A 24,782-nucleotide genomic window follows, 5' to 3' on the forward strand; every position below is an offset into this window, starting at 1 on the left:
TGGCACAGCACCAACTGTGGTTACAGGCCTCTGCTGTTACAGGCACCCACCTCAGCTACAGTCAGGGTCACAGAGTTCCATTGTGTGTAAGCCCTCCTGGACAGTCAGGGCAACGTAGAACGAGCTGGTGTGTCAAAGGCAACCCTTACTGAAGTGCAGTGGAAAAATAACAGAAGGAGAAGCAATACTGTTCATCTTGAAGAACTATTGCTCTAGAACTTTCTGAGTGGGTCATCCAGGAGAGAGTTAGGGCTGGTCAGGGTAGGGAGCCAGGGCCTCACAGTAGTGGCTGCTGCGGGAAACCAGTAATAAGGTAATGTTATAATGTTATAATGAAACAGTTGTGGTCATTTAAGAACATAATAGAGTATATAGCAGGTTCATTGCATGTGCATAGTTTTTACAATTGTTCCTAAGTTGTTAGATGTAAGTATGTATTACGTTGTAAATATGTATTAACTACTAATACATGGAACTGTTGGGTATTTCTTTTGGGCTAGGAGTGCCAGGAACCAAGAAAAATCTGGGAACCTTTGGTCTCTAGCTCTTTTCAAAAATGGAAACAGCTTAATTTTTTCAGGTTATTAAAGATGTAGGTGTTCATTATAACACAATCAGACGATAAAAATTTGAGGAAGAAAAATATTCCATAATCTCATCACTCAGAGATGATTCATATTAAAATTTTTATGGATGGCCTCCACCTATATTTTAAAAATCATCCCTGTCTCTAATAGATTTCCTTTTCTTTCAGCATATTTGTGGAAGTTCCCCTTGACAAATTCTAACCTTCCCTTTGGCAGACCTGGGAGAAAAAAGGTAGAACTTCCTGTTCCTCCTCTGTCCAGATCCCTCTCCAGAATAGCTAGGCGTGTGTGGCCAAAGTTGACTTACCGCAAAGAACTCTAAAGGAATGGGTGCCGGCAATTTCTCTTTAAATCTCTCATTAAACTCCTTGCCACCCAACAGCAAACCAAAAACCATCAGCCCGACGCCTAGAGAACACACGTTGAGGTTTTTAACATTCTGCAACACAGCAACTGTACTCTGTAACACAGTGAACACTGGATGTTTATATCAAGCAACAGCCCCTGAACAGAGACACTAGTGCACTAATTCACACCAGCCATCCCATCACCATGCATTTCTAGTTAAAAGAAAGCTCTCAGACTGAGAGTTCTCTCTCCTACCAAGTAGGAGGCATTTTTACCCAGTCATGTAACTTTATAGTTTCTTTTTCTTTTTCTTTTTGAGAGAGAGCACAGGTGAGCAGGGGAGAGGGAGGGAGAGAATCCCAAGCAGTCTCCGCACTGGACTCAATCTCACATAGGGATCTCATGACCCTGAGACCATGATAGGGCCAAAATCAAGTTGGATGCTTAGTTTACTGAGCCACGCAGATGCCCCCATAGTTATAGTTCTTAACCAACAATCTTATACTATAGTGTTCTTTGATTTGGTAATGGCTCAATGTAGTATCATATTCAGAAAAGTACCCCTTAAATTAAGTCCTGAGCATTAGAAAAAATTAGAGGTGGTATCAGCAAAATAATGCAAAGATAAATGCACAGAAAAGTTTTTAAGAAGATTTTGTTTATTTTTTTGAGAGAGCGCCAGAGCCCAAGCTGGGTGAGGGGCAGAGGGAGACTCCCCGATGAACAAGGAGCCCAATGTGGAGCTCTGGGGCTCAATCTCAGGATGCTGGGATCATGACCTGAGCTGAAGACAGAGAGACCCAAGCGACTGAGCCACCCAGGTGCCCCCACAGAAAAGCTTTTGGGAGGTCAAAGGGGGAGAAAGAAGTCATGGGTAGCAGATGACAGGGATCAGGTGCATTTCAAAGGCGAGAGAGTGCTGAAGTCTGGAAGAAGCCCAGGAGAGTTAGAAAGGAAAGTCTCCTATTTGTATCCTAGGGTTGCAGCCTCAGCACCCCAAATATGGTCAGTACTCATCCTGGACCCCGGAAGAGTGGGTCATACTGAGCCCAGGCTACACACCATGCCTGCCAATGTCTAGAGTGCACTCAGGTGCTGATCTGCTTCCTCTGTGGCAAGGCACTGAGAGAACTCTCAGAGTAGGAAGCATGGCCTCAGCAACTATGGGAAATGAAGGATTTGGTTATTTAAGGGATGTTCCCACAGTTTGATACCATTCTAATCAATCGAGGACTCAATTTAAAATGTCACTTCCGGGGGATCCCTGGATGGCTCAGCGGTTTAGCGCCTGCCTTTGGCCCAGGATGCGATCCTGGAGTCCTGGGATCGAGTCCCAAGTCGGGCTCCCGGCATGGAGCCTGCTTCTTCCTCCTCCTGTGTCTCCGCCTCTCTCTCTCTCTCTCTCTCTCAGATAGATAGATAGATAGATAGATAGATAGATAGATAAATAAATAAATAAATAAATAAATAAATAAATAAATAAAATGTCACTTCCTGGGGATCCCTGGGTGGCTCAGCGGTTGAGTGCCTGCCTTTGGCCCAAGGTGTGATCCTGGAGACCTGGGATTGAGTCCCGCATCGGGCTCCCTGCATGGAGCCTGCTTCTCCCTCTACCTGTGTCTCTGCCTCTCTCTCTCATGAATAAATAAACTCTTTAAAAATAAAATAAAATAAAATGTCACTTCCTTAGAGTGATTGTCTTAGACCTCGAATCAAAAGGTGTTCCTATTCAACTTTCGGAGCAGTCTGTACCTTCCCTCCATAGCATGTAACACGGTTTGTAATTCATTACCTATTTTTGCAATTTGTGGTTTACCATCTGTCTTCCCATTGGACTGTAGGCTCCAAGAGGCAAGGGCCATATCTGCCCACTCACTGCTGTGTCTGGCATTGTGAATGGCACCTAAACACCTGCAAAGACCATTGGTCCTTCTGTCCAAGATAAGCTTTAGCAGCATTTGACCGTCATTTGGTTTTAATTATTTCATAATTTCCTCTTTATCCAGGGACTAACCAGAAGAAGGTTTATTGTTTTCCAAATGTATGGGGGTTTTAAAGGTATATTTAGTTATCGGTTGCTGCACTGTGAGAGAAAATACTGAATTTTTAGAACTTGTGATCAGTTTCAACATGACCAGTTCTTCCCATTGTTCCCTCTGTGCCTGCAAATAATTTATATTTTCTTGGAGCTAGAGGCAAAGGTCTACATATATTTTATTATATTCAGTGGGTAATTGTGTGAGTTAAATCTTTTATAGATTTACTTAAATTTTTTTTTGCCTGTTTGAGTAAGCAGTTTCTGAGAGAGATGTGTTCTTCCACGATGCCTTTAAATTATGTTAGTTTCCAAAGTGAACACAATTTGGTTTTACTTTTATTACTTTTTTAAAGATTTATTTATTTATTTATTTATGAATGATAGAGAGAGAGAGAGAGAGGCAGAGACACAGGAGGAGGGAGAAGCAGGCTCCATGCTGAGAGCCCGATGCGGGACTCGATCCTGGGACTCCAGGATCGCGCCCTGGGCCAAAGGCAGGTGCTAAACCGCTGAGCCACTCAGGGATCCCCCACAATTTGATTTTAAGAAAAAGTGGTCTCTTCTGCTAATTAGGGTGAAGGTGCAGTCACCAAATAAAGGGCTAGTAAAAAAATTCCTTGTGAGGCATCACATGTTAATAAAATGGGACTGTAAAGTTTAATTCCCCTTGTAGGGTTCTCAGAAAAGTGTTAGAATAATGAGATCTTTTCTATTTTATTTTTTAAAAAGATTTTTATATATTTGAGAGAGAACAGACTAGAAAGAAAGATTGAGAGCACAAGCTGGGGGGAGGGTGCACAGGGAGAGGGAGAAGCAGTCTCCTCACTGGGCAGGGAGCCTGACATGGGGCTTGATCCCAGGACCCCAAGATCATGACCTGAGCCGAAGGCATATTTCATCGACTGAGCCACTCAGATGCCCCTTTTTCCATTTATTTTAATTCTTAGAAAAGTGAGCCTTGGTGAGAGAGATATAGAAGAGAAGAGGAGAAAATAAAGGAGGAAAAACAAGTACCAATATGTCAGCAAGTAGCTTACTTACATACACCACTGAAAAGATCCCACTGTACCGCTTTGTTTTCACTCCAAACAAGTATTTTAACATGGAGGTAAAGACATGCACAGCTGCCGCGGTGGTAAACCCACGGACCAGGGGCTCTGTGAGATATATGGCCACAAATCCAAACCTACAGACACCTAGGCAAAACTATTTTTTTTTAATGACAAAGAAACAAATTAGTCACTTGATAGATCAGGAAGTAAAAACCAACAGAAAACAAAACAAAAGTTCCTTCTGGACTACTTTCTAACACTACACTCCTGCATCTGCAGTGGTCAGAAAACAGTGGAAGGTTTGGAGAGGCTTGGAGCCCCACGGAGCACTGGGCACACTCACCCTTTCCCTGTCCTTCAGAACTGGGGGCACATTTAGTCAATGTCACCTCCTGCTCCTTCCAAGCAGACAAGAGATGTCTTCTTTCCATTACTAATTGTTCCTGATTTAAACTTTTCTTGCTTTTGGAATCTCTGAAGTACCCAACTGAAGCTTGCTCGTTCCTAATAAATACCAACTTAGGGAAGGCATGCAGCGGGACTGGTGATCCTGAGTGCTCTGAATTTTGCTAGCTGGACCCTACCCACCACGCAGACCAGCCACGAAGACTCAATAGATATTTATGAAGTGAACAAATAAGAGCCAATTTTTCCATCTATGAATATTACCTGGATGATTCCTGAAAGTAAGGTCACAGACATGGCGACTTTCACTCTCAAGGCATCTCTTGCTTCTGTGCCATTGGTCGCATTTACTCCTCCTGGAATGACTATATCATCAGGGACTAATCGAACAGCCACACCGCCAATCATCAGGCTAATCACAGCAAATGGACCTGAAATAGTGAGGCATTCAATTAAGGAAACCATTTTCAGCGCATCTCATGTGGTTGCTGGGTCTCAAGGAGACATGGGTGAGGTCAATTAAAAAGCATCACTGATGTGAAATTGCACTGCCCTCCTTCAGACTTCCTCCCCTGGGTTATGAGTAAGCTGTGTATGTATAGATCATATTCTCAAAAAATGAACACGATGATATCTTCCTTCCCATGGACTCTTCTGGAACCTGGACATCTGCCCATTAGGAGGTAGTCAAATTCCTCTCTCCTTGAATCTGGGTGCACTTGCGACATGTTAATCACCACAAGAATGCAGGAAAAGTGATACTGTGTGGCTTTGGAGGCTAGGTAACAGAAGGTGATGTTGCTTCCAACTGACAGCTATACTACTTGTTTATGCTGAGGCCCTGAGTGTGAGCAAGCTCAGTTAGGATCATGGGGAGAGAAGGATAGAGGGTAGGGAGGGTGGGAAGAGTGAGTAGCTGCTCCAGCTCCTCCTCTGATTCTTAGCTGCATGACAGACTCTGAGCCAGAACTGCCCAAGAGGAGTGCTTCCTAAATCCTGACCCATAGCAACTGTGCAAGTTAATCGAATATGTATTTTAATCTGCTATATTTGGGGGTATTTGTTTCCCAGCACCAGATATCGGAAACATCATGTGTGGACTTGCTGGTGGCAGTCTCATGCAGCACCAACACTGTTATGAAGTCCATGTAAATCTTATCCTAAATACACTGGGAAAAATCATGTATAATTCAGACCCTAAAAGAGGATGAAAAGCAATACATGCATAAGTAATCAGGAACATGCAATAACACCAATAAAATAAAATAAGAAAAACCAGGTATAAGCAAATTGTATTATGAACGAAGGTACTTACTTCCCAGATTTCAACAATTGCTCTTTTTACACAAGAAAATGGTCTTCTTTTTTTTTTTTTCTGTCATGCCAAGATTATAAGAAAGCTATTAGTTCTAGAAATCTGGGAGGGGGGGTGTATTTTTATAAAGCACCTACTGGGTATGCGGTATGCGGTAACAAACGTTACCATTTAACGGATGCTCTGATAACAAACATGCTCTTTCTTTGGCACACTGCAAATCTTGGAAATCCAAACTAAAATATCAACTCTAAGCTTTTACCTATGGATATGTGTCTGGAGGTTCCAAGAAAACAATACATGATAACAGGGTAAAATGAAGAGTACAGGCCAAACACGGGAGGCACAGCAGCCAGCATTGCAAAGGCTAACCCTGTGGGATCGAAACCAAACAGAAACGGACAGATCGTTAGAAAGCAGAGGGTCATGTGTATTTGTCACCTGGCTCTCTATGATGAAGAGGCGAAAGCCACATTAATTTCAGCAGCTGTGTCTTCACCTGCCCACCCCCTTACATCCCAATCCTACACCTAGGCTGAGACCATTTTCCTGGTCATCTCTTTGCCAAGGGGCCGGTTTTTCTGTTTTATTCTTTCCCAACCTAAGTAAGGGTGGAAAGTCTTACTTGATTGGTGGAGCTATGATCTGCATTGATGGCCAAATGCTGGCTGTTTCTCTAATGGGGTGTTTTGTGGATTTTTTGCAGATCCCTTTTCAATAAGGAACTCCCAGGTGTCAGTTCTTACACCTCCTCCAGGTCCTCTCTGCTGGCATATGCTCCTCTGTAGGCAGTCTTCTTGGGCAGGTACCTTTCAAATGAGCCAAGCCTTGTTACCTTCCAGAGCACCCACTTATCCAATGGGAAAGCTTGGCAACTTTATGCCAAGAAACTTCAGAAGTGCAAGCCATGACCACTGGAGGGCTCTCCATTCCGCTTACATGGGTGGTTTACACCTTTTTTTTTTTTTTTTTTTTTTTTACCTGTATCTACTTGCAAGAATTAGGCAACAATCCCCCAAAACTACAGGGGACACATGTCCAGCGCTCTGAGTGGTTCTCTTGCAGTCCCTCGTACCTAGGCTTTACATGGAGGAGAAACATATAGTGCTTTTACCTAGAAAGCACTAGAAAATTCTAGAAATTCTAGAAAATTCTCATTCCAAATCTATTATCATATACCTGGTCCCCAAATATATCCTGTTGAAGTGATGCACTAAAGAGTCTGGTGTCATTCACTCATAGTTTTTGCATCAGTGGTCTGGTATCTTTTTCAGGACATGGAGACAATAAACACCCTTGTTCTCAGCTTAGGGGGCTTAGCCAAATATTGGGACAACCAGAAAATTCACTTAGTACACTGTCATGTTGTGAAGAGAAAAAATTTTTAGCAAAGAGGAATAGGAGAAGCATCCCTAACCCACATATAATATTATTATCATTTTAATGTTTTCCTTTTATAAAACAAATTCTACTTTTAATTAAAAAAATTAAAATTTGAAATTTTTATTTCAAAGATATGCATGCTCATAGTTTAAAAAGCCAGTACTAAAAGGCTCTAAAGAAAGCCTCATCTCCAGGTTCTGCTCGCCAGAGGCACTCACTTCCAATTTGTTTAGCTCTTTTTCTACCATTTATCTCATTTCTCTGAATCAGTCATTCTCAACTAAGAGGATTTTGCCCCCCAGGGGACATCTGACAAGGTCAGGAGACATATTTTATTATTGTCACTGAGAGGGTGGGGCTGCTCCTGGCATGGTGTGGGTGGAGAAACTTTGCTCTAAATAATGTTACTACTGTTATTCTTAGTTTTTTAGTTTCAGATGTTAACTACTATTTTTTTCAGCTTCCACTTAGTTATATCCTAATTACATGACTCTTTTCCCCCTAAGAAGCTTTGAAATCTTCTATTTATCCCTGATATTCTGAGTTTATTATGCTCTACCTCGTTTGTTTGTTGTTTATTCATTCCCTCCCTCATTCTGCTGGGTCCTTGGTAGTTTCTTGCAGTCTGAAAACTCATGTATTTCAATTCTGAAAATATTCCTTAATAGTCTCTTCCCCTCTGTTTATCCTCTTCTTTCTGGAATTGCCAGTGGATGACGGAACACCAGGATTGATCCTCTGGTATTTTTATCTCGTCTTTCTTATTGTGCTTGTATTCATCTTTTTCTCTGACTTCCAGATTTCCTCTATCTTCGAACCCTTTGATTGAATATTTTATTCCATCTATCATATCTTTTTAAAAAGATTTTATTTATTTATTCATGAGAGACACATAGAGAGAGGCAGAAACACAGGCAGAGGGAGAAGCAGGCTCCCTCTAGGGAGCCTGACACGGGACTCGATCCCAGGACCCCAGGATCACGCCCTGAGCCGAAGGCAGACGCTCAACCACTGAGCCACTCGAGTGCCCCTTCCAGCTATCATATTTTTAATTTCTATGAGCACGTTCTTGTTCTCTGAAGGCTCTTTTTAAAAATCACATCCTAGGGTGCCTGGGCGGCTCAGTTGGTTAAGTATTCAACTCTTGTTTTCAGCTCAGGTCATGGTCTCAGGGTCCTGAGATGAAGCCATGTGCAGGCTCTGTGCTTAGCCTGGAATCTGCTTGATATTCTCTCTCTCCTCTGCATCTGCTGCTTCCCCTGATCATGCTCTCAAAATAAATAAAATTTAAAAAATCACATTGTGTTCTTATGTCATGGATTCAATATGTTTTCAGATCTTGCTGAGGATATTACAGAGCAAATGTTTTATTTTGCCCTCTCCATTAGTTATGTGCCCAATGAGCTTTCTGTTTGGTTTGTTTTCTTCTTTGAAGCTTTGTGCACATTGGCTCCCTTTGTCTACTGATCAGCTTTACTGTATGGCAACTGGGGGCACCAGCCAGCATCTTGGCCAGAGAACCTCCAGTTGGCACTATAGCTTTTTCTTTCTGGGGGTGGTTCATTGTTTGCCTTGGGCTGTAGGTTCTGACAGGCTCTTTGGAGCTGCAAAGGACAAGGAAGAGCCTTTGTCAGCCCACAGGTCAATGTGTAGACTTCATTCTTTCAACATCTTTCAGTGTTTTCACCCTCCTATCCACTGCACAGTACTGGGGTGGGGACCTGGGGGTCCATGTGCTCACAACTTAGGATAAAGACTTCAAACAATCCTCTTGCTTCTAGCCATCTGCCTGACTCTCACCTTTGACAATCCTTGGAGCTGCCAATTTCCCAATGTTCTCCAAGGCAGACCCCAGGATCTTTCTCAGCTCTGATTAATTCAGCTTCCTCAGCTCTGATAATTCAGTTCTCACTTGTCTATAACTTGCCATTTTTTTCCCCTGCTCCATGGTGTCAGCTTTCCCTTTGTGGGAAAAGTGGCATCCCATTCCCTTTGTCCTTGCTAGTTTACACCATTTCCCTGTCCTTTACCATCATTTTAAATGAATTAGAGGGATTTTAAATGAATTAGAGAAGCATTGTATTGTTTCAATTTGATTCAATTAATGAATCAATTCAACACTTAACAAAGTCTTTTTACTGACAATTAACCAACCACGAGAAATTAACTTACTATATCTTGCATCTCTGTGTTTGCTACATTTTGTTCTTCCTATTTACCTATCTTCACTGACTAGTGATGGGCAGAAAAACACCTTTTCCATACAAATTTGATGGTGGGATGATTTATAACTCTTAGTGTTCAACCTACTGGGTCATTCCTTCTTCCTTTCTGTAATACCAAAAGCTCATGGTTCTCCTTCCCCTTTCCAGATGCTTCTTTCTTTTTCAGTTTCTTCTGCTGATTGTTCCTTTTTTGTTTGGCCTTTAATGTTGGATAAAGTTTGATCCTGCTTTCTTGTCTTTCACTCCACTTTCTCTTCTTGGGTGACCTTGTCTATTGCTATGGTTTAAATGTCCTGTGTATGTCAAAGATCCCCAAACTGACATCTATAATCCATAGCTCTCTTTTAGCTCATATTTTTTTCATTGTATTTTAAATATAAGCATATAAACGTTTGTCTATCTCACAAGCGTTTCAAATTTAACATGTTCAAACTTACCCTTCAAATCCATTCCTCCTGCAGTCTTTACTGTATCTACAATTGGCACCTCCAACCCTCAGATATTAGATCCAGAAACCTGAGAGTCATTCTTGACCATCCTTCTTCTTCTATGTACCCACATGCAACTTATCAACCCAGACACCTTAAAGTAATTCTTGACATGCTTTGCTTCCCCATTCTCCTACCAATCAATCCAACAGCTAGTCTGGCTGGCTTTACCATAAAATATAGCATGTATCTTGAAAATTCTTTTCATCTTATAGCCACCACCCTAGTTCAAGATGGAAGACAGCCGACAGGTCAAAAACAAATTTGTGGAATGCCATTTTAGTGAAAACTCAAATAGGCACGATCCTGAAGATTTCTCTGAAGTATTAATTGACATGGGTTCACTGCAGTCATTTCCTGTAGCTTTATCCGTCCCACTTTACTGAATGTTAGTTTCACTTGTTTCCCATTTCAGATACTGAGCCTTTGTGCGCTCTGCTCCCCACCCCTATCTCTGCCTTTGATCTTGTCCCCTTCTCTGCCCTTGGGGTGTTGGTACCAAATGCATTTGAAAAACCATCCTAAACCTGCTGTAAGGATTTCATTTAAAACATTTGGTAAATCAGTCACTTGGAAAATTAAAAATGCAGCTAACTGGGGGAAGGGGGAGGGTGTTTGTATGTTTGTGTTTCGTGTTTTTTTTTTTTTTTTTTTAATAAATTGATCATTTGGTAATTCATTTTGGGGAAACTGGAGAAGGGAATAGATTCTTGGCCAACTAACCTAGAGGCTATTCAAGCCATTATCACCTTTTGCCTACACTAAGTCCCTGTAACCCCTAATTGGTCTCCTCATTTTCATTCTGGTGCCTCTCCCACCAACCAAAGCCATTCCTTCTCTACGAACAGCAGTCTCAGTGACCTCTTAGAAACAGACCCCAAGTGATAGCTTTCAATGCACTCACTCAGAGTGGAATCCAAGAAGTGGCTAACAAGGCTCTGCAGACCTGCCACTGCCTCCACATCTCCCTTCTTCACACCCTACACTCCTAGCAAACTGCTTTTCTGTTAGTTCTTCAAACTGAGTCTTCACTCAGTTCTTTTCCTGTTATGTGTCTTCACACATGCTTCCTTCTGCCACAAATGCACTTCCTCTCATTCTTTACCTGCCTCCTGCTCACCCTTCAGGGCTCAGCTCAAATCTCTCTTAAAGGGTGCCTGGGTGGCTCAGTGGTTGAGCGTCTGCGTTTGGCTTGGGTCATGGTCCTGGGGTCCCAGGATCCAGTCCCATACTGGGCTCCCTACAAGGAGCCTGCTTCTCCCTCTGCCTATCTCTGCCTCTGTCTCTCATGAATAAATACATTTTTAAAAATCTTAAAAAAAAATCTCTCTTAAAGAAGTTTCTGTGACTTACCTAGTTAAGTTCCCCTGTTATTATCTTCTGGTACCCTGTATATTCCTTCATTGTGTTAACATCATTTGTAATCAAACATTGTAATTAAACATTTATATGTGCTTTTATTTACTTCCTGCCTTTCTGCCTAATTGGACATTAGAATGTGGACTTACAAGCCAAGAACCTTAACAATGACAACTCCATCAGCACATTCATTGGGTGACTGATGAACTTAGCAAGAAGTAAGGCCATGTCCAGCCAGTTCCTATAAATATACTGATCTGCAAAACTAGTATCACCATATGCTATTACCACTGTCTTTGGCCATTTATGGGTTAAATGTTTCTGAAGAATTCCTTTAGACAGGAAAAGGTTACTAGAATGATACAATTAAAAACCATGAATTCCCAATCATGATGAAATTAAATAGAAGACAAGGTCAACAATTGTTGGAAGAGATGGTAGCAAGGGAAACAACAAAAAAGAAATAAACATAGCTACTAACCTTGAGGAAGCTGAAGTACCCCTGTGCTTATGCCTGAGACCAAGTCACCCAACACATACTCTTTGAACTTGTATGCTGGCAACCACTTAGTTATGGGCAGGAACATATAAATGATATTTCGTATCTTCTTAGGAGTACACCTGGGAGGGCAAAAACAAAAAACCAAAAAACGAGATAAAATGAGGAACATTTCTGTGAAATTCACACCAAGGTACTGTCCCTTCCTTATATTCTGGAGGAATAAGGAAAAATTTACATTTAATGTAAAGAATGACCTTTCCACTCTGCAGAGATCAGAAACCAGATGAGCTTCATGCAACCTTTTTTTTTTTTTTTAAATAGGAACATCTGAATTGGCTCTATAATAATGCTCTACAACTTACCATGAAAAATAAGAAAAATTTAGTTTCAAAATAATTGAGATACCCTGGAAACTATGATTTTAATAGATGAAATCCTAAATGTATCTTCTGTGTTGGTGTAAAAACAAAGTAAGGGGGAAAAAGTAGGGAAATTATTTGCTGATTGAGTAAATATTTGAATGTGGAACCACTGATCAGCAGGCCCATTTAGTTTCCCCTGTCCTTACACAATGAAGAAAATTTACTCAAGTACTATGAACTTCATGAATATATTTTCAATGCTCTAGGGCCTTTGATCAGATAAACTCAAAAAAACACCATTTGTCACTGGAGTGTGTATTAACAGATTCTATGTCTGGCTGTCTTGATTAAGTGGAACATCATGCTGATAAAATCAAGGCCTTGTATTTAATCCCTATATAGTTCAATTGATTTTGAAACATAGACTATGTTCTGGGGCATGGCCAGTCCTTTTGCCAGTCTATGCCAATAACCAAAGACATCACCAAATAAAAGCATGGACAGACAAGTTCCATCACCACTATGACAGTCCCAAGTCCTCCTGGTGACAAGGAAGCAATTTATTCCATTCAAAAGACAGTGCATTCTTGCAGCATGCATGGTACTTTATATAATGTCTTCAGTGGCCAAAAGTATCTGATCATCAGGTGAAGGAAGATATTAGAAGCAAATTTGGGGCATCTGTGGCATGAGCCATAAATGTGAGTGAAACTAGATTAGATGCCAGTCATCTTGTTTAATAGCTACATTCATGTTTAATAATAATAGCTACATTTATGTAGTGCTTGCCATGTGCCTTGTACTTTGCATATATGCACATGGCAGCACTACCTAAGTGCTAGTAACTCTATGAGTATTATTATTATTATAGTAACCTCTAATAACTATGAGCTTAAGTATTATTATTATTATCCCCATTTTACAGAGCTGGAAACTCAAGCACACAGCTGGTACATGGTTGGGTCTAGAATTAAAACTCAGACAGTCTGACTCCAGTGATTACATTTTAAAACTCTCCTGATGATCATACCTAGAGCTGAGGGTCCCTGTGAAGTTTACATGAACATAGAGTACAGATCTGTGGTCCCAAGGGCCCAGAATGCAGCAATCAAACCTAAACCTGGGAGTGATCAGGAGACGCACATCTCAGGCACACATGTACTAGCATTCCCAGGTCTGCAACATGGCTGTGCAAGCGTCTCCAAAGTGAAGAGTCCTAGGACACTGAGTGTCCTTGACAGCCGGGGTTGGCACTTAGATTCAGGATATTGCCAAGTAGAAGTCAGGGTGGACAAAATGACAGAGTGGTTGGAACATTCCTGAGAGACAAGGGGAAGAGGTGGCTATTTTGAAGGTGGTGAAGTATGGGAAAGCAGGGTGTTTCGAGGAGCTGTTAAACAGATGCAAGTGTAATCAAAATTTAATATATAAGATGAATTATATGTTGAAGCTGGGGTTCAATCAAATACTTATCTCTGAGCGAACCATGTGGACAGTTCTGCAAATCCTAAGTGCTCACCATTTTTTTTTCCCACGCCACACCAGATTTTCTTGATACATTTGACCTTGCTTCTGTCAAAACTGGATGCCAGGATAAAGGAAATAGGTTAAAACACAACCTACGTGAATGCCTGTTTCAGCTTATCCCCGATGGAATCCGAAATCTTGTCTTTCTTGTGCAGTCTTTCCTGGAGGACCGGGTGACTAAAGATAGGTCTTTCCACATAGTACCTCTGGCTTGCTGTGAGGATTTCATTTTCTTCAGCATGATCCATAGTCCTCTGAGATTATGCATCAACAGCAGGAGACAAGCATTGCCTGAGCGTCACTAAGGGAGAAAATAAAGAGCCTATTTCAGATGCCAAAATCTGACCAATGACTGACTGTCCTAAGCATCTCTTCCTTGTGGGATTGTGAGTTCTTCAGAGGACTTCTTCATCTTTGGACCTCAGAGCACCTACCACAGGACTCAGTACCTAGCAGCCACTAATAAACCAAATGAAGTCAAAAATCAATTAAGAAAAAATCCCACATGTGACGTATTTCCTCCCAGGGCAATACATGGTAATGTGTATACTTTCAATAAAAGCTTGTATTAAATTCAGTGACTAAATACTGCAGTCAGCTGGTTCTAGGTTCCTATGGGAGAAATAGTGACTCAGGCTGACTCTGACCATTTACATGTCAAGGAAACAGGATAAGGGGCAAGATCAGTCCTTAAATTGATCCCAAGTTAGTTAGTTAGTTTCTTTCTTTTCTTTCTTTCTTTCTTTCTTTCTTTCTTTCTTTCTTTCTTTCTTTCTTTCTTTCTTTCTTTCTCTTTCTTTTTCTTTCTTTCTTTCTTTCTTTCTTTCTTTCTTTCTTTCTTTCTCTCCTTCCTTCCTTCCTTTTTTTTTTTTTTTTAAAACATTTTATTTATTTATTCATGAGAGACCCACAGAGAGAGAGTCAGAGACATAGGCAGAGGGAGAAGCAGGCTCCATGCAGGGAGCCCGATGTGGGACTTGATCCCGGGACGCCAGGATCACACCCTGGGCCTAAGGCAGAAGCTCAACCACTGAGCCACCCAGGCATCCCAGATCCCAAGTTTCTTGAAGGTATATCACCCTCCTCTTCAATTCTGTACTCACATTTGATTACTCCTTAAATTTTCCCATGGTTCAGAATTGAGGTTTATACATCTCCATGAGGGAAATTCCTGGTGACTAGTGAGAAGTTACAAGTTGAAAATATCAGTGCAATATTATGATATTGTTTTAAAGGTGATGATATTGTCATGTTTGAGACAATTAGGATGATTTATACATAAATATACATATTATGTGTTACATATATTTAGCATACAGCGCATATATGTATGCTATAAAATGAATGCTACTAATATGAGTAAAAGAAATGATTAAGGAATAAAAACCCAATATATTTGTGCAAATGAAAATGTGTGCAAGGATGTTAACTACAGCTTTATTATATTGAAAAATTGGGGGGGAAAACCCTCAAATGTCCTACCTGTACAAAATAAAAAGTTAATCTTGGTATAGTGATATACTGCATGCTATAAAGTAGTTTTAAAAACTGAACTAAATCTATTTGTGTCATCAATAAATCTCAAAAACTTAATTTTTAATAAAAATGCAAGGCACAGATAGATACTTCAAGGATGCAGTAATCTAAACAAAGTTTAAAAATGTATAAAGCAATATTATATGTTATTTATGGACACATATGTAATAAATGAATAAAACCATGAATGATAATGAGAAACACTAGGATCAGGGTGGTGGTTCCTTCAGAGAGAAGGGGAATCAGACTCAGGGGAGACAGAGTTTTAACTCACTGTATCTACAATGCTTTAGTTTATAAAAACAATTGGTGCAAACAGAGCAAAATGTTCAGATTTGATTAAGCCTTGCAGTCAGTAAATGGGTGTTACATGATTCTTAGTATTTGTCTGTATATTTGAACTATAAACCTTATAATAAAAATTGAATGTACAACAACTAAAGCCAGTGTTCCCAACTGAAGGAAATTGACAGCAGAGGTGATGGGGGTTGGCATGAGTTAATGGTTAGTGTCTATGTGGTGACCATAGGAGTGTAGGGGATTACTGATGTGGCTTAACACCACTACTGCCTGATGAAAAGTCAACTTTTCACCAACCTGAAATTACATTCACACTGAACTCAGGCTTGTGTGATCAACCACAAAATATCACGTAAAAATAAATGCCTATGTCCAAGGAGGTTAAAAATTCTACAGTCTAGAATAAAAAGGAAGTCTAACAGCAAATGCAGGCAAGTACCGAATAAGGATGGAGAACAAGGATTTTGCAGATCTGACAAATATCATGTGTCTTTTGTTTTAGGTTAGCAAGGCTGGTTGGCCATCTATCAGCTAACTTTTTATGGCCACTCTAGGAACGCATCATAATAGCCAAAGAACGACAGTGCTGATGTATGAGTGGAGTCTGACATGGGGCAACACAACCACTCTGCCTTCCACCTGCCCCAACTCCTCCAGAACCTTAGATGAAAGCATTGTAGAACCATCTGTAATTCAGGCAACATATACCATGCTGGTTTCTGCCACTGTGCCCACACATACAGTTCCATCCACTCTGAAAAGAAATGCGATTTCCCCCCTCACTCTCCTTCCATTGTCCCTACACCCTAATCATTGTATCTTTCAAAAGCCTGGTTTTGTCTTCTGTTTCTCTTTAGTCTTCCCTTACCACTAATCTGTGGACTGGGTCTATACTTACTAGTATAATTTTCCAGTTTTCTTCCACTGATTATAATTAACGGTCTCTCTAGATTGTAATGCCTGAGGCCATATCATAACCTGAGTTCCAAGGGCCTAGCTCAGTCCCAGTCTCTTAGCAGGTGCTCAGTATTTGACGAATGCACGGTATCTTTGGATTGGTGCTCATGACTGTTGATTATGTAGGTCATACTTCCTCTCTGTTACAGAAGATTAAACCTGCTTTAAAATGTATTATTAATTTTTCTATACACCTCCATGGTCATCTTCTGTTCCATTTGAGATACATCTTCCTTCATAAAGCCACTCCAAGAGAAAAAGACAAGGTCGATCTGAGGGAGGTCTAAAAATTAGAGTCAGACTTTTTTCCCCCTGTTGCAAAGACCCTGTTTTACCATTGATTTTACTGTTCCCCAACAGAAATTCACCCAGATGTCAATGGGATGGGTTTTGAGAAACATTGTCTAAGGATGTTGTAACATCTATACTCAGTGGAACCAAACCTGGCCCCTTGCCACAGTGGTCTGGGGAAGATTTAAAGTACTGATGCCAGGGCTTCACTTTGAACCTCCTGAAATAGGATTTCCAGGGTTAGAACCTGGACAGTGGATATTCACTCTGCGTGGGAACGGGCATGCATTGTTGTATGTACCCATGTGTGACAGACTTCTCCAAAGATTTCAGAGCAGCAGAATAGGTTTACACTGAAACATAGTAGAGGAAATAAAATATTTTTTTAATTTATTTTATTTTTTTAAGATTTATTTATTTATTTATGAGAGAGAGAGAGAGAGAGAGAGAGAGAGGCAGAGACACAGGAGGAGGGAGAAGCAGGCTCCATGCCGGGAGTCCGACTTGGGACTCGATCCCGGGACTCCAGGATTGTGCTCTGGGCCAAAGGCAGGTGCCAAACTGCTGAGCCACCCAGGGATCCCCAATATTTCTTTTTTAAAGATATTTTATTTATTTGAGAGAGAGAGCAGGATCAGGGGAGGAGCAGAGGAGAGAGAGAGAGAGAAGCAGACTCCCTATGGAGCATGGAGCCCAACGTGGGGCTTGATCCCAGGACTCTGACACCATGACCTGAGCCAAAGTCAGATGCTTAACCTACTGAGCCACCAGGTGTCCCGAAAATATAATATTTCTGAAGTATTAGACATTCTTATCCTTATTCTCAAAAGTCCTTTGGCTATTCTTGACAAGATTCCTCATTTACATCCATTACTTTGAAGGTCATTTGCCAATACCTCATTTCTCCTCCTCTTTGAACCTCAAAATTCCTTCTACTTTATTAAGCAGGGCAATTACATGTGTTTTGTTTATTTTTATTTTTTAATTTTTAAAAAAGATTTTATTTATTTATTCATGAGAGACACACAGAAAGGCAGAGACACAGGCAGAGGGAGAAGCAGGCCCCACAGGGAGCCTGATGCGGGACTCGATCCCAGGACCCTAGGATCATGCCCTGAGCCAAAGGCAGACGCTCTACTACTGAGCCACCTAGGCGTCCCTCCATGTGTGTTTTAAAAGTTACCTAGGAGATGCTGGCTCTTGTGTATAAGCAGGACCTGCCCTTGGGAGGACAAGGACAGCACACCCCCGTCCACTGCGGGAAGACAGAGCATCTGGATACAAATGCGCTTAGGCTGGTAGATCTGGTGCTAGAAAGGTGCGTTGTTTCTCTTCTATGAACTGTACTGAAAGTAAGAAGGACGGCACCTGAGTGGCTCAGTCGGTTGGGTGTCAGACACTTGATTTTAGCTCAGGTCATGGTTTCAGGGGTGCTTAGTGGGGAGTCTGCTTGAGATTGTCTCCCTCTCCCTCAGCCCTCCCCACTGCTCTCAGAAATAAATAAATCTTAAAAAAAAAATAAGAAAGAAGGAAAGAGAGGCTGTTGGAGGTCTGAGGAAAGAGAAATTAGACCAGAGATGGACAAGGTCTTGCCAGGTAGGAATGGGTCTACTTCTTCTAACTAGAAGAAGTTAGAAGAAACTAATAAATACACAAATGTGTTTTCTTCCACTAAAAAAATAATAAAAATAAAAAATATATTTTAAAAGATTTTGTTTATTTATTCATGAGAGAGAGAGAGAGAGAGAGAGAGAGAGAGACAGAGACAGGCAGAGGGAGAAACAGGCTCCATGCAGGGAGCCCGATGCAAGGACTCAATCTCAGGATCCCGGGATCACAACCTGAGCCAAAGGAAATGCTCAACCGCTGAGCCACCCAGGTGCCCTCCCCCTGCCCCGCCAAAAAAAATCTGAACTCCAATAAAAAATATATACAAAAAACAAAACAAAACAAGAAATCCTAGGCCCTACACCAGACCAATTAGGGCACAACCTCCAGGAGGGGAGCTCAGGCATTTTCTTTAAAAAGCATCCTAAGAGGATTTTAATGAGTAAAGAACCACTAATTTAAAACCTAAGAGAGACAGAGGAATACATGTTAAAAAGATATAAGAAAACCACAAGTAACTTGAAACGATTTTGAAGATGAATTTGAAATATAAGGACATGATTTAGTAGTAAGAATATTTCTTTGAATTTGCCATTTTCATTTAGGGAAGAGGTTCTCGGCCCCGGCTGCTCACTGGAATCACCCGGGCAGCTACTGATGTCTGACTCTACTGCCAGGGATTCTGATTTAATTGGTCTGGGAGGCAGGCAGGGGCTGAGAATTTAAAAAGCTGTCCAGGGGATGATAACTCACAGCTAAAGTTCAAAATCACTGACTTAGTGACTTAGGGAATGGCAATATAAACACCCCACATCCAAACAAAAAAGGAAAAACTGGATAGGGTGTAAATAAATTGTGTGCAATGCATTATATCGCCATCTTTGATTCTGTGTGTCTTTGAAATATTTAATGAAAAATTACAAAAAATATGTACCTAAAGTTTTTCAAAGCAAAGTTTTCTTTCTATTCTTATATTCTCAAAACAAGAGGGGGCTGTGTGTAGGTGGGCAGTGCAACACCCGCTAAAGTTTATGCAAATATAGTCTCAGTCGTTACAAACATTTCATCTTGGGTTGAAATTAGGAGTAAGTCTCAAAGTTAGATCTCAAAACATTAGATGGATTTAGGAAAGCATTAGGGTATGTACACTCTGTAGGGTTGCCAAATAAAACATAGGATGTCCAGTTAATTTTCAATGCCAGACAAGCACCAAATAATTTTTTAGGGTAGGTATGTTCCAAATATTGCATAGAGCATACTTATATTAAAATTTTATCCTTTGGGACGCCTGGGTGGCTCAGCGGTTGAGCATCTGCCTTCGGCTCAGGGCGTGATCCCAGAGTACTGGGATTGAGTCCCACATCAGGCTCCCTACTCTTCCCTCTGTCTCTCTCTGTGTCTATCATGAATAAATAAATAAAATCTTCAAAAAACTTTTTATCCTTTATCTCAACTTAAAAAGAAAAGGCTTTATTTATTTGTGTGACAGAGAGAGACAGCAATAGTGACAGGAAGAGCAGGGAGGAGAGGGCAAAGTAGGCTCCCCACTGAGCAGGGAGCCGGACTCAGAGCTTGATCCTAGGACCCTGGGGATCAGGACCAGAGCTGAAGACAGATACTTAACTAAGTGAGCCACCCAGGTGCCTCCCCGTATCTCAACTGTAACTGGTATCTTATATCTTTGCTAAATGTGGCAACCAAAACACTTTATAGGTTAGGAAGAGACAGAGAAAAGAGGGGATTCTCAAATATTTTTGAGGTGTTAGGACCCTGGCTATAGTCTATGTCTCCTTGAAATATCTGTTTGGCAGTGTCTTCTTACCTGGGAAAGGAAAGGAATGCTGGAAAGGGTAAGAATAGGACAGAAAAGAGGGTGTTATAAAGAAAGGCTGTCCTTTGGGGGAACTCTTAATGCTCATCAATAATGGTTAAATAATTAAAGCCATGAAGGCTATCAATAACCACCTTATCAGAAGAAGAATGGCAAAGAAACCAAGGGACCAACACGAGCAGATCAAATGACCAGGCTCTTATCTGACAGATACTGAGGTTCCAGTGTGCTGATTGAAATATAAATCACCAATGTAAAACTACACAAACTCTCACATGAGAAAAGTCACTTTCAAGTTGGCCTAGAGGGACAAATCTTCTGACAGGTCTTCCAACAAAAATACTAATGACAGAAAAAAGAGATGACCTACAGGTTCAAATCCTGTTTTCCATAGATATGACAGAAGGAATTTAAAAACTATTTAGAACATCTTTCATCATAGATTTCTAGATCTGAAAGTAATCTTGAAGATGATCCAATTCAACCCCCTCCCTTTGCAAGTGAGAAAACAGATCCATCTACTCTCATGCGGGGGCTAAGTGACTTCTCCAAAAATATTCACAAAAAACAAATCTTATTTCCTATTCAAAGTAATCATCAAGTTGAAAAGGCACAAATGTTTATAAATAAAAACTACAACAAAATGGTGGGAGTTTTTAACTTCAAACTCAAAGCAACAATTAGTTGCTTGCCGATAATGGAGATTCACCATGGTTTTGTGGGAGATGCTCCAAAGTGGAGGTCACGGTCAAGGTCCATCCAGGCCTACTTCTGCATCTCAAGTGTCTGAGCCATTCAATACTATTATGGCAGGGCCAACTAGACCAGGGCTTTCCATACTTGAAAGCATGTCTGAATCACCTAGGGAGCTTGAAACGACAGATTTCCAGGTCCTTTAGAGATTCTGATTTAGTAATTCTGGAATCTGCATTGTTTAAAACTCATGGAGGGAGACTGATGAACAACCTGTTGGGAAACTCGACTCTGAGCAGAAACCCAATGCTGTGTATTTCTGTTCAGTGATGGTTATTTAGAACTCCAAAATGCTTGTTGAATGAATATAGAAAAACAACTTGCCTCTTTTGAGTCTTAGTGTTGTCTTCATCTCTAAATGATATTTCCAGTGAGAACATTCTGAAAACTGTGTTTGGCAAGTTTGTTCAAAATGCCAATTAAATCTCTGTGGATTTAGCCAGAATGGATTCAGTTGTCTGAAACTAAGACACCCCACCTCATCATCATATATATCCTTTTAAGTTCAATAAATCCTTTTAAGTTGGAAAGTAAACATTCTTCACTGTGGAATGGAGGTATCCGAAGAGACACAGAGCATCCATCCATCTATTCAAAGTAATCAACTTACCTATCTATAGCTCTAATTATAATTATATAATTAAATAATCAATCTAATTAGTCTTAATGCCTATGTTGACCTTTTCATTCCAAGCATGCAAGCACTTGCCCAAACTTACTATAATCTTTCAAATAATTTCTCTACGGGCAATTTCTCTATGAACAACTAACAAAAATAAATGTTATTTAATGGGGCACCTGGATGGTTCAGTCAGGCATCTAGGTTACGATCTCAGGGTCCTGGGATCAAGCTCTGCATCGGGGTCCCTGTTTAGTGGGGAGCCTGCTTCTCCCTCTCCCCCTGCCCCTCCTTTCTCTCTTTCTCCCTCTCCTCCCTCTGTGGATCTCTCTCTCAAATAAATAAAGTGTAAAAATAATGTTATTTATTATGAAAATTTTCTACACTTCCCAGGGCATAAACTTTATTATAATGGACATAGCATATAGAAAAGGCTCATGACTTAGAATCCAGAAAAAAAAATTTTCACTTAGGACTTTATCAGCCTTTTCCTGAAAGCAATTTGAAAAAAAAAAAAAAAAACTGCTTCCTTTTCTCTATTCTTTTGGGACTCTTCATATATTTTCATATTAACAATCATTGCTTAACTGCGGTGGCCAATATGTACAAAGAGCCAAAGCCCCTAAAATCTATGTGAGCTGCTCCTGAATGTGGGCAGTAGGCTCTGTGAGGCCAGGCCCACTGTCTCTGTGACATAGCACACACACTCCAGCATGCAGCAGGCTCCCAGACATTTGGTATTTGCATGGTAGGGGCTAAAGGTGCCAGAGTATCTAGCTTGGGTTCTACCCAACGTTTCCTTCTTCTATTTATCATCCTTTTATTAAATTCCTCTGCTTTGGGACACCTGGGTGGCTCAACAGTTGAGTGTCAGCCTTTGGCTTGTTCGTGATCCCAGAGTCTGTGGATCAAGTTTCGCATCAGGCTCCCTGCTTCTTCCTCTGCCTGTGTCTCTGCCTCTCTGTGTGTCTCATGAATAAATAAATAAAATCTAAAAAAAAAAAAAAAAAGATTTCTATCCAGAGATGCAGCATCATAATGTAGGCGTTGGGTTCAGAAGTACTATGTTTAGATGATGGAACTGGAGCTTAACAGCTTTATGTTTTTTGCGAAGTACGTAAGTTTTCTGTCCCTCATTTGCTCACCTGTAAATGGCAGTTGGGCACATAGGCTGTGGAGTCACACAGACCACAGTTCTGATTCTGCCATTAGGACAGGACATATGGCACATTATTTGACTTCTCTAAGTAGAGTGACTGTAAGCCCTGGCCTATGCTTGCTGTCCCAAAGTAATTATTACTTTCCAAAGTGTCCTGGATGGGAAAATAAATTCTGTGTTTCCTTTAGATTCTTCAGCTGTAACACTGAAAAAAAAAAAAAATCTCAATATAGATCCATGAGGAATTAGAGAATGTTTCTAAAGTACTTATCAAGGGGCCTGTCACACAGTAGGTGCTCAATAAGTGACTATTATTATTACTACTGTAGGCAGGGTACCTAATTTCCTTCAATCTCAGGTTGCTTATACATAAATGGGAAAAATGATTTTCTTCTGTTTTTATTTAATTATCTTTCTGAATTACTACTTTATTCACATAGCTCAAAAATTCACATATAAAAAGAATTAAAGTGCAATCTCACTTCCGTATCACAATAAGAGTCCTCATTTTTTACAGATTTGTTTATTCATTTGAGAGAGTGGGGAGAGTGCAAGAGTGCATGTGGTGGAGGGGAAGAGGGAGAGAGAATTTCAAGCAGACTCCTCGCTAAGCATGGAGCTGGATCTCATGACCCTGAAATCATGACCCAAACTGAAACCAAGAGTCAATACCCAACCGACTGAACTACCCAGGCACCTCCCTCATTGTTCTGTTTTTTTTTTTTTTTTTTTTTTTTTAACAGCTGCATAGCATGCCATTATGTGGATGCTCATAATTTGTCTAGCCAGTCCCAACAGTGCTGCATTGGGGATTAACATAAGAATTATAAAGCACTTAGAATAAAGGGACTCAAGAGACACCTATGATTACCTTTTAAATCAATCTCACCTTTATTTCCTTTCACCTGCTCCATTTCTCAATGCCTTGGGTCTCCATTCATTCATTCAATATGATTCTCCACCTCCAGTTTGGCTGTCACATCCAAGTTTGTGTAGAGATCAATAAGCCATAGTTTACATGCCCTCAGGAACCTTGTCGTCTAATGTTTTTACAGCATTCTACATCCTTTTAAGGATTTTTTTGAAGATTTTATTTATTCATGAGAGAGAGAGAGAGAGAGAGAGAGAGGCAGAGGGAGAAGCAGGCTCCATGCAGGGAGCCCGATGTGAGACTCGATCCCAGGACCCCGGGATCAGACCCTGAGCTGAAGGCAGACGCTCAACTGCTGAGCCACCCAGGTGTCCCCTTTTAAGGATATTTTTTTCTTTTAAGGATTTTTTTTTCTTTTAAGGATTTCTTACAGGTGGGTAGAAGCATATGAAATGATAGAGCATATAGGGGAATAAATAAAGTTCTGGGGATGGGAGTAAGAGATTGTCAGCAAGGAAATATCATTTAGGAAATGAGACTGAGGGCATTTGATATATAAATTATGGGTTTTTTCCCCCTCATTATAAAATAAATGAGCACTGCGGAAATTTGGAAATTTTCCATTTTTTCTCATGCATAAATAATACATATTGAATCCGAATACATATATTTGTACATATATATTTACATGGCTGGATATTATCTTAATAGTTTTGCAGTAAAAAAAATTTTTTTAAAGATTTTCTTTATTTACTTGAGAAAGAGGGAGAGGGGGTCAATCTGAAATAGATTCCATGCTAAGCATGGAGCCAGACACAGGGCTCTATATCATGATCCTGATACCATGACCTGAGTTGAAATCAAGAGTCAATGCCCAACTGACTGAACCACCCAGGTGCCCCTGCATTAAAATTTTTTCACTTAATGTGATATCATAAACATTTTGCCATGTTAATAAGCAGCTTCAGAAGCATAATTTTTAATGGTTGCATAATATTTTCTAATATAAACATCTATGCCTTAGTTAACCACCGCCCTTATTATTGGACACTTTGGCTACTTTAAGTAAGCTCTACACCCAATGTGGGGCTTGAAACCACAACCCTGAGATCAAGAATCACATGATCTACACATTGAGACAGCCAGGCAACCCCCAATTTTTCGTATTACAAGTAGAATTCTGGCTATGGTCTGTGTGAGTTCACATGCGATAGTAAAAAAAAAAAAAAAAAAAAATTCACCTGTAAACAAAATGTTAATACTCAT

At 40.5% G+C, this 24,782-nt stretch overlaps 1 protein-coding gene across 1 annotated transcript in view; it reads right to left on the bottom strand.

The window, feature by feature from the left end:
• SLC26A5 (solute carrier family 26 member 5) overlaps positions 1-24,782 on the bottom strand; it is a 55,811-nt gene that overhangs the window by 16,705 nt on the left and 14,324 nt on the right. Inside the window, exons 3-8 of the mRNA XM_072759909.1 lie at positions 13,688-13,892; positions 11,682-11,821; positions 6,008-6,118; positions 4,695-4,861; positions 4,015-4,179; positions 895-1,047 (exon numbers count right to left, since the gene is read on the bottom strand). Of these exons, the coding sequence (XP_072616010.1) occupies positions 895-1,047; positions 4,015-4,179; positions 4,695-4,861; positions 6,008-6,118; positions 11,682-11,821; positions 13,688-13,839 (888 nt within the window). The 5' untranslated portion in view covers positions 13,840-13,892. The remainder of the gene's footprint in view (positions 1-894; positions 1,048-4,014; positions 4,180-4,694; positions 4,862-6,007; positions 6,119-11,681; positions 11,822-13,687; positions 13,893-24,782) is intronic.

This window comes from Vulpes vulpes, chromosome 5, assembly GCF_048418805.1.
Source record: "Vulpes vulpes isolate BD-2025 chromosome 5, VulVul3, whole genome shotgun sequence".
Lineage (NCBI taxonomy): Eukaryota > Metazoa > Chordata > Mammalia > Carnivora > Canidae > Vulpes > Vulpes vulpes.